The 11181-nt window shown below is 34.3% G+C and overlaps 2 protein-coding genes across 2 annotated transcripts in view; one reads left to right on the top strand and one right to left on the bottom strand.

The window, feature by feature from the left end:
* The window catches only part of LOC107752646 (allantoinase, mitochondrial-like), a 12800-nt gene extending 9274 nt beyond the window's left edge, over positions 1-3526 (bottom strand). Inside the window, exons 1-3 of the mRNA XM_016568675.1 lie at positions 3322-3526; positions 2105-2256; positions 1774-1888 (exon numbers count right to left, since the gene is read on the bottom strand). Coding sequence (XP_016424161.1) covers positions 1774-1888; positions 2105-2256; positions 3322-3468 — 414 coding nt within the window. The 5' untranslated portion in view covers positions 3469-3526. The remainder of the gene's footprint in view (positions 1-1773; positions 1889-2104; positions 2257-3321) is intronic.
* A 2394-nt stretch (positions 3527-5920) lies between these two features.
* LOC107752654 (kinesin-like protein KIF1A) overlaps positions 5921-11181 on the top strand; it is a 97841-nt gene continuing 92580 nt past the window's right edge. The window contains exons 1-2 of the mRNA XM_016568685.1: positions 5921-5931; positions 6185-6519. The gene's annotated coding sequence lies outside the window, so the exon portion shown is untranslated. The remainder of the gene's footprint in view (positions 5932-6184; positions 6520-11181) is intronic.

The raw sequence follows: 11181 nt of genomic DNA, 5'->3' as shown, positions 1-11181 counted from the left end.
AAAATTTGTGGAATGACTTGAAGACTGCAGTCCGCAAACGCTCACCATCAAATTTAACTGAACTTGAGCAATTCTGCAAAGAAGAGTGGGCAAATATTGCAAAGTCTAGATGTGCAAAGTTAGTAGAGAAAGAGACATATCCCAACAGACTAAAGGCTAAAGCAGAAGGTGGTTCAACAAAATACTGACACTAGGGGGCGATTGTTTTTCCAACTTGGTGATTCTGGTTTTTTATTTATTTATTTTTATTTTTTCTGACATGTTGGTGTTATATATGTAACCCTCTCTGTCAAATCCAGGCTAAAGTCTCAAAATCTAATTATGAGATAAGCTTATGATTTCAATCTTTGACATGGTCTTACTCAGTCAGTAATAAAGATATCAATATTACATTTTTACAGAATGTTATTTACCTTATGAAGGATGATTTTATATAGAAAATAGTAAATCACCAAAAAAATGACTTGAGCTTGGTTTTTACAGACAGGGTCACATATTTCATTTGGATAAGTTGCACTGAGTAAATACAGCTGGATAAAACAAAAAGTGCACTGTCTTTGTTTCAGGCTGCAAAGCAACAAATTGTGATTATTTTCTATACCCACTGTATTGTTATATTGGCAACACATTTTTATGCCAATAGTTGGTGAAAAATTACTGTCTTTAGGAGTGAATCATTGAATCATTTACTCAACCCATTCTTTCAAAAATGCTGATTCATTTAGAAATGAAACAATAAACGGCTGCGTCTAAAGTAGATGTACTTGTTTCTTTTGAATAAGTACTTATTTTGCAACTGTTAAAAATTATGTTATATAGTATCAATGTGTGTAGTGTGAATTAGTATGCATGAAGTATGAAGAATGCCTATTTGGAGACCACTGTCTTGTGGAGTAATCATGGAATAATTTACTCAACTGATTAGTTCAAAAAGTTTTATTCAGGAACGAAACAAGTTGATGGCTACGTTTGAAATTGCATACCCCTTGAGTAGATACTTATTTTGAAGAAGTACGTACTTTGCGACCATTAAAAAAGGTGTGCTATGTAGTATGAATCTGTGGTCATATGTGAACACGGCAATCGCGCCCGGATCTGCGCCAAAACAATCGGTCCGAGATCGCCTGAACGAGGTGGTCTCGGGTAATTACGTAAGTTCCGTGAAAAGCATTAGCTTTGTTGTTGTGCTAATACTTCAAAATGAACCTGTGAATGTCTGTGGGTTCATTTTATAATGCCGTCTTATTGCTCTTCTTCCTAGTAGGTGCATTTAAAAAAAAATTTCCCGATGAATCCTGGACTCCTGCTCAAAATGATAAACTAATATAAGGACAGCTACAAAAAAAAAGCTGTCGCGTGACTTGTATTAACAAATTTGGTCCGTTTAGAAACTTTACCGTTTGAAAGCGAACTGCACCAAGAATAAAAAGCAACATTGTAATAATTGTAATCCCTGTTTCGGAACAAAGCAATCGATCTACAGGTGTGAAAGCACCCTTAGTTTCAATGAAGTGCCATATACATATCTCGAGGCAGCTGATGTTTTTTTGGTGTGAATCATGTACTCAACAGATTCATTCAAAAATGCTGACCCATTCAGGTACAAAGCAGTGGATGGCTCCATCCAAAATCACAAAGATATATTGTATAGAGGTACATGGCATAGCAAATGTTATTTTTGCATTCCCAATATTGTGTGACAATACTTGGATATTAAAAGGTTAAAACAACAGGCTACAACTAAAATGTATTTTGTACAGTATGTAAGTATACCTTGTTTCCAGAGATGACTCCTCCCCAAAATGCTGTGTCTACAAAACACTGCCCTGTAGCAGCACGCAACTTCTCATGAAAGTTTCGAAGAGTTGTAGTTGGTGGGATGCTGTTTCTGTGTACCATGAAATGAATCACCGTGTCAGTTTTATGTTATGTATCAACTATTTATCAATCATATTATTTCTAAACAGTATCCAAGAGAGTGGGGGAGAATTGTAACTTTTTTTTTTCATTCATAACTCATAGATTCTCCAGATCTACCATCCATTATAATTGAAAAGCAGTTCAGTCATTATTATTGAATTTTAATTTGAAAGTCTATACACACAGAGGCATGTCTACAATTGTGGTGACTCCTCCAGCAGCAGCTGCTCGCGTGGCGGTCCAGTACCCTTCCCAGGAGGAACGGCCTGGCTCATTAACATGAACATGACAGTCCACTATACCTGGCATTACCAGACTGTTCCCCACATCCAGTACCTGTTATAGAGATGCTGTCTAGTTAGTGCAGGAATGAAAATTGTTTGAGGTTAAATTAAATTGTTTTGTTATAGGGATGTTAAAAATAAATATCAAACCTAATCTATTGACCAACAAATATTGTAAATAACACATTTAAAACAGTTGAAAACAGTGACATCTTACCCCAACCCGAAATTTATGAAAAATACTCTTGATTTGTTAGGGATGTAAATATTTTAAAATAAGCATACTCCATTTTAATTCTCATGCTAGGCTGTTGTTGAAAATAAGAACTTGTTCTTAAGTGACTTGTCTGATTAAATAAAGGTTAATAATAATAATGCTAGGCAACAATACAATTAATTGAACACATATTGACATTTATAGGCGTTTGTTTACTTTGTACAATAGTGGGACAGGTTGTCGTAATGAAACCTGCAATAAACAGCACTGTAAAGGCTTTTTTAGCTACATTTAAATAATTATGAAACAAAAATGATAACAGATAAATATCAAATCATTCTGTTTACCAACAACTATTGTAATTAATACATTTATGAAAAAATATATTTGTTATAAGAGCATAATTCAACCTTTTGGTTTATGTCTGCCTTTATAATATAATTGACCCTTTAATGCCAGTGTAATTTTATTGAATTCACTTCTTTTTACCCACTAATACTTACTAGTTTAGCTAGTTTAATTTGCGTATTTTAGTAAATTCCCATTTAAAACAATCTAAATTAAGGAGGCTTTGAAAAAGGTGTTTACTGACTTTTCTATGTGACAACTAGCCCCACTCTCCCCATCAAATTTTTATATATAAATATTTGATAAATATTCTATAAAAAATGTGAAATTATCACAATATAATATTGTAATATTTTGCTGATTGAAGAACCAAACTAATAACTGAGTTACTCATAGTTGAATTTTTTTTTACAATCATTTCAGAAACATTTTCTACAATCATTTCAGTGAAATAAAACCTTCACACAGGAGTCGTTATGGGTTAAACCTGAGGACTGCAATGCTTGTGATCTCCAGCAGGTGGAGATGTCTCACTCTCACAGTCTAGCTCACCTTTCCAGCTGTGTGCACGGAAGCTTCTGAATCAGGCAGAATGCAATGAATCTTTCCTTCCTTTATTATGATAACTGCGGGTCGAATTTCCTCTCCACACAAAACCCTCTGGCTCCGCACAGCACTGACAGCTGATCCTGGCTCCATGTCTGCAATGTATCTTATGTTGCCTATATGAGCTTCTGTCTTTCACTGTCCTGGCACCAAAAGCTTTCACTCTAAGGTCAATGTACCTCCCTCATTGATCTTTATGCGAGTGTCAGCAGGTAGATAAAAGTTCTTTGACCTGTAACATTCAGATTGTTAATAAAAAGTAATTCAAGTAATTTATTTTAAGAAGAGTGTTAAATAACAAGCATGGCAGAATCATACTGAAAATACAGCTGGATGTTGTGTGGTAATAGGATTAGATTTGTTTTTGTGTGAGTATTGTGGACACCTATAGGTTGCATTATCCTGTATCATTATGTGTTCATTAGCAGTATTAATTCTAGTGAAAAGCTTGTCCCTTTAAGACGGTATCAGGCATCAGGCCCACACCAGCACTCCTTTAGCTGGATAAATTATTCAAAGCATTGCTCTGCTGAGCTGAGACAGAGGAGTAGGGTTTGGAAGGAGAAAGAGACAGAAGGAGAGAAAAGCAGCCACAAGGGACTGCTCCGACTGGCATTGTGTCTAACTGAATGCTGTGGCTGCTCTGCGCTTACTGTGCCTTCCTGCCTGGCCATATCCCATAGTAAATCAAAGAAATGTCCCATTTCAATTCAAAATCAAAAGAAAAAAGAGAAATGGTTGCATAAAATAAGTATATGAAAAAAAAAACAGTCTTAGCACTCAGCCGCAATCAGAAAAAAAAAATTACAATTAGAAAAAATTACATTCAATACAGCAAATACATTGATAATTTATTATTAATTACTTGGCAATTTGTTTTTTTTAGCTTGTTGTTTTCTGGGTTTACATATATTCATTATGGTAATGAAAATATATTTTGACATGACAGTACTGACAATGGGGGTGTCGGTGTTTGATTGTCAAATAATGTCAAAATGCAAAAAAAAATTTAATGATCATAAAATAATTCTTAATTCTAGAAAAAGTATATTAATTAATAATAAATTATACATATTATGACCCAGATTTGTGTATTAATACACTTGTTTAAATAAATGAATTTATTACATAAATAAAAAATATTTATTTTTTATATTTGCATTTGATTGTGAGTGTATACGCACAGTGAGTATAAAAGATAAAAAAAAATCATGTCAGATTTTTTTCCACCTTTAATGTTGAAACCAATAAAATTCATGTAACAAAAAAAAAAAAAGATTATATATATTTTTTGACTTTGAATCCCATGCATAATAACCTCTGTTGTCTTCTTTAAAATATATTCATGGCTGCTGGGTTATCCTTAACTCTTTTTTTTTTGCATAAATATAACTATTTCACTCTCTAATATTTGTTAATATTACTTTAATGATTGATTTGTACTCTTAAAATACTTATCAGATTATTAGAAACCCAACATAGACTCGTTTTATTCAGTAATAAAAATTGTATAAAGATACACTAATGGCAAACTTAATACTGATTCCATAATGAGATATATTTCTTTACTGTGTCATTTCCTTTTAGTCTAATTCAGTTCCTGATTTTAGAAAATGCAAACAGAGGCTGAGTCAGAAGAATAGAGGTGGATTAATGTCAGTGGGGAAAGCTTCCTTTATGAATGTGTTACATGGGTTTACTGGATTTGTGGGGAGAGCACAGTTCAATTTGCTCTAATAGTTTGTGAGCTGAGAATAATCCCACTGGAAAGCTGATTTATTTTTTTTGGCAGATAGCTCAAAAGAAAGGCCAAAATGAGGTCAAATATTATTTACAGATCTTTGCAATTCATTTCAATTTATTTTTAGAAAAAAAAAAAACTTGAGTAAAAAAAAAAAAGTTCAATGGTTAAATATTGTAAGTTATAAGCAACACTGTAGAACCATAGTTTCTAAAAATATATATTTATAGTAAAACATTTTTGACTTGAATATTTTATTTATTTATTTATTTATTATTTGTTTGTTTTTATTCATTCATTCATTCATTGTTGCATAAGTATTGATGGAACATTAAAGCTTAGAAGTTGTAATAATAATAATAATCCTTCTTCCTTAATAATAATAATAATAATAAAATCGTATTTCAATTACCCCTAAACTTGCATAAAAATTAAGATTTTTTTATCATCAAGAATTTAAGACAAGATTTTAACCTTAGGAAATGAACAATGTAAATAAAGAGTATTAATAAAATCTAATTTTACTTTAGCGTAAGCATTGATGGAGTGTTAAAACTTAGAAGTGGAAATAATAATAATAATAATAAGAAGAAGAATTTGAGACAAAATTTTAACCTTCAGTATACTCTGTATAGCCATTAAAGGAAACCCAGCATGGACTAATTTTATTCTGTAATGCATATTTCATAAAGATACATTAATGGCATTACTTATTTTCGTAATGATTTTTTGTGTGTGTGTGTGTGTCATTTTCTTTTAGTGTCTTATTCATTTCCTGGAAAATGCAAACAGATGCTGAATTAAAATGATTAGAGGTGAATTTTTATAAATATGAAATATTATTATGTATTAAAAATCATATTACATTTTACTTGGTTTCTTTTGACATACCACACACATGCAGTCCAGCACTAGCCACTGAATCCTATGTTATGTAGAGCCATGTTTGTGCGTGAGTGTGTGTGTGTGTGTGTGTGTGTGTGTGTATCGTACTCCGCAGGGAATCTAATCCCCATCCCCCTCTCCCTCTCTTCCTCTCTACTGCATTGAGGCTATTGCCTTCCTCAGTGATGATGTCACTGGTTCAGTCAGTCTCAGCATCACTGCTCTAGGCAGCCGGCAGAGCCATTTTGGCTTCTACATTACAGGGCACTCAAAGATCTCTCCTCCAAGAAGCCTTCCTCCTTACAAGCAGGCCTCACTGGGCATCCAGCTACACCTTGCTACACCTCGCTGGAACAAATAAAGGATCCTCTGTTAAACAGGGGGAAAAGAAGATTGTTTTAGACATATCAGAGGAAGAGCTCAAAAAAGAGAATTTGGGAAGCCAGCACAAGAGGCAGTAGTGGGAGCTGAACTGTAGAGTCAATAGCTGAGAGCATCAGAGGATCACCATTGTAAAGGTACGAGTTTTTTCATTGTTAGCGTGTTCTAGAGGACAATGCAGTATTAATGAGGCTCTCTCTGTTTATTTGGTGTTGGGTCACCAGGGTGGGACTGCCGTGGGGTGCGGTCATTTAGAGCCTGTCAACAAATCCAGACATTATTATTATGACAGAGAAGTGTTTTTTGATTTGAGTATTGGAACAGATGTTGTTCATCATAAATGACCCTCTGTCCTTGTGTACATATTTCTAAGTGCGGGTGGAATAAATGCACTGTCATTCATTGTCTCAGGCTGGCAGCCACACAGTAAAGTCTTCAAGATTGCACTAATGAATCACGATTTGAGAATTTACCGGAGAACAGAGAAAGAATTATTATTTATACTTTTTTTTTTTTTACAGGACAATTTTTTTTTTCATTAATGTGGTTGCGAGTTGGGAACACACACATATGAAATTGCGTATGATTCCCACTGTGCAATAATAGCACTATCTTCTACATATTATGTCACGCAAATGAATGATTTATGTAGATTTGTTGACACTTAAGAGCGCAATGACCGAACTAATGAATTTATGATCTACACTGCAAAATATTACCTTAAAGGTATAGTTCACCCAAAAATTAAAATTCTGTCATCATTTACTCACCTTCAAGTTGTTCCAAACTTACTTTATGTGATCATATTTAAACTAACTGGTTATATTCAAGTCAAAAATATTATTTAACAAGTCTTACTTAAGTGTTACACAAATGACAGTCATTTTCAAGGGTCAGATCAAGTAAAAACAGCCTTAAAGGGACAATTGACCTAAAAATGACAATTTTGATCAGTTCACCCAAAAATGAAAATAATTTACTCACCCTCATGTTGTTCCAAACCTGTATGAATTTCTTTCCCGTGTGGAACATAAAAGAAGATATTTTGAAGAATGCTAGTAACTTAGTTGCTGGTAGCCATTGACTTCCATACAGTAGGGAAAAATGTAATGGAAATCAATGGCTACCAGCCACTGTTTGGTTACCAACATTCCTCAAAATATCTCTTTGTGTGTTTTAGGGATGCAACGATTATAGATTTTGTTGGTACGATTATTGTCTGAGGAATAATCACGGTTTTACGATTATGACGATTATTATGCATTTACTAATTTCCCAACATTACTAATGTATAAAATCACATGAACACTCTTTAGATATTAAAGTGTTATTTATTGCTGGTGAGAAAAAACAAGATTTGGTTTTTAAAAAGCCTTTTTCCAAAAGGTACATCTGAAAAAGGGGGGTCGTCTTATAATCAGGGTCGTCTTATATTCGGGCCAATACGGTATTTCTCTTTTGAAAATAACAAATGGAAATAGATCGCAAAAGTATTTAATGTTTTCAGTTTATAACTTCTTTACATTTCTTTTGGTCCTGGGGTAGAGAATTTGGAAACATGGTGAAAAAAAATATTGTTGGTTTTTACTTATGAATAATACTACAACAGGGATAGTAAATAACAAAGTTAATGAAGTAGCCTATTATTAATATAAGACTAATATTAACTTTATTTGTCCCACAGGGGAAACTGTTACTAATGATGGAAATAAACTGAAATATTGTAATCAACTGTCATCCATACGTATTAATTTTAATAATCTTTATAATAATTCATATGATTTTACATGTGGCCTGAGAAAATCATGTCTATTATTTTGGTTTGTGAGATCGGAGATCGTGCTGCGCACGTGTACAAACATTCAGGAGGACACAAACTTCTGGAGAATGCTGCCCCGTGACTTTTATTAATAAAATAGATTAAATAGCCTACTGGAGAGACGCACAGACGCAGGTAGGCTAATTCACACAGCGAACTGTCACCTCTCTCTCTCTCTTTCTCTCTCTCTCTCTCTCGAATAATTAATTCAAGTAGCTAAATGTTATAATTAATTCAAATAAATGTGATCTTACCGCACATTCATCTCTTTCTGATCTGAAGCGGGCAGAATGCGGAGCTAACGAGCTGTAGCTTCGCGTCAGGTGGTTCTTGCCTTCACGTTGTGCATTAAATCGTTCAATGTACAGCTAATGTAGCATTATCCCTTATGTATTCGCTCTTTAGCAGCAGTTTTTACGGCAATATTTAAATGACACCCTGGTCATTCTTGGTGTACCCAAAATGATCCCACACTATCGACAGGCATTACTCTGGTGGAAATAAAGCTTCGCTGTTTGGTCCCTCTGTCACAGTTCATCTAATGCATGCAGTAGCCTCCGTGCCTCTGATAAACACGTCATTTTAAGCTGGTGCACCGCTAGTGTAACTTTGTTTTCATTTTGCGCAAGCTGCAACAGTTCCGTTCCGTGTAACAGAAACACTCGGTTTAGCGGAACCTTTACGATTAATTAACCGTGACGTTTTAAAGCGCGGTTAATCGCGAAACTGGTTAATCGCTGCATCCCTAATTAGGACTAATATCATTTTTCAAAATTTGTTTTCTACATCTGACCTTTGACCTTTTTTTAAGGGTTCCATCATTTATAACTGACTTTGTCCCATTAGGGTAAATTATTTTTGGCAAATTGTCTGAAACTTCGCACACAATGAAATGCTTTTTCACTGATCTGAAAAGAAGTGAAAAGGTCTTATTGTTTCAAAAAACATAAAAAATCTTTATGCACATTCCATTTCTTCTTGTACTGCTATATTTGATTTGGAACTCAAGTGTGAAAATATCTGAAACCTGACACAAATTTAGATGCAGTTTCACTGCCTGGAAACTATGTCTTAGTGTTTCAAAAGTATTAAAACAACTTTAACATTGTGTTTCATCTTGGAATTCCTAATCAAGTATCAAGTGAAAATCAGCAAGACTCTTCTTTTTCAGTGTACTCCACACATTCCACACGTAAATAGATTTTGACTCATGCAGCCACCATTTTTGGAGCATCCCTGCCTGTCAGAATAGTAATGCCAATAGACATTAACACATAGTGCTTTGAGAGCATGTCTCCTTTACTACCTTGTTGCCAAAAATGTGAAACACACGGAAAATAGATTTTAATTTTACTGGTTGAAGGGGATATCATATGACATTACTAAAATTAAATTTGATTGGTTAAACATTATTATTGTATTTAAAATGCAACTTCCTTAGTGTCATTTATAAATGACAATGTCCCATAGTGGGATGAATTTGATGGTAATTTATGCTGCCAAAGTCTACAAAGGACAAAACACCATGGTAGTACCATAAATGTAGCCCATAACCTATATGGGCTACATTTATGGTACTACCATGGTGTTTTGTCCTTTGTAGACTTTGGCAGCATAAATTACCATCAAATTCATCCCACTATGGGACATTGTCATTTATAAATGACACTAAGGAAGTTGCATTTTAAATACAATAATAATGTTTAACCAATCAAATTTAATTTTAGTAATGTCATATGATATCCCCTTCAACCAGTAAAATTAAAATCTATTTTCCGTGTGTTTCACATTTTTGGCAACAAGGTAGTAAAGGAGACATGCTCTCAAAGCACTATGTGTTAATGTCTATTGGCATTACTATTCTGACAGGCAGGGATGCTCCAAAAATGGTGGCTGCATGAGTCAAAATCTATTTACGTGTGGAATGTGTGGAGTACACTGAAAAAGAAGAGTCTTGCTGATTTTCACTTGATACTTGATTAGGAATTCCAAGATGAAACACAATGTTAAAGTTGTTTTAATACTTTTGAAACACTAAGACATAGTTTCCAGGCAGTGAAACTGCATCTAAATTTGTGTCAGGTTTCAGATATTTTCACACTTGAGTTCCAAATCAAATATAGCAGTACAAGAAGAAATGGAATGTGCATAAAGATTTTTTATGTTTTTTGAAACAATAAGACCTTTTCACTTCTTTTCAGATCAGTGAAAAAGCATTTCATTGTGTGCGAAGTTTCAGACAATTTGCCAAAAATAATTTACCCTAATGGGACAAAGTCAGTTATAAATGATGGAACCCTTAAAAAAAGGTCAAAGGTCAGATGTAGAAAACAAATTTTGAAAAATGATATTAGTCCTAATTAGGGATGCAGCGATTAACCAGTTTCGCGATTAACCGCGCTTTAAAACGTCACGGTTAATTAATCGTAAAGGTTCCGCTAAACCGAGTGTTTCTGTTACACGGAACGGAACTGTTGCAGCTTGCGCAAAACGAAAACAAAGTTACACTAGCGGTGCACCAGCTTAAAATGACGTGCTTATCAGAGACCATTTTGAGTACACCAAGAATGACCGGGGTGTCATTTAAATATTGCTGTAAAAAACTGCTGCTAAAGAGCGAATACATAAGGGATAATGCACGGCTAGCTGTACATTGAACGATTTTAATGCACGACGTGAAGGCAAGAACCACCTGACGCGAAGCTACAGCTCGTTAGCTCAGCATTCTGCCCGCTTCAGATCAGAAAGAGATTAAATACTGCGGTAAAATCACATTTATTTGAATTAATTATAACATTTAGCTACTTGAATTAATTATTCGAGAGAGAGAGAGAGAGACAGAGAGAGGTGACAGTTGCCTATGAATTAGCCTACCTGCGTCTGTGCGTCTCTCCAGTAGGCTATTTAATCTATTTTATTAATAAAAGTCACGGGGCAGCATTCTCAAGAAGTTTGTGTCCTCCTGAATGTTTGTACACGT

This window comes from Sinocyclocheilus rhinocerous, unplaced genomic scaffold (assembly GCF_001515625.1).
Source record: "Sinocyclocheilus rhinocerous isolate Xijiao unplaced genomic scaffold, SAMN03320098_v1.1 scaffold1733, whole genome shotgun sequence".
Classification (NCBI taxonomy): Eukaryota; Metazoa; Chordata; class Actinopteri; order Cypriniformes; family Cyprinidae; genus Sinocyclocheilus; species Sinocyclocheilus rhinocerous.
The sequence above is the reverse complement of the archived record's forward strand: the minus strand, read 5'-3'. Positions and strand labels throughout refer to the sequence as shown.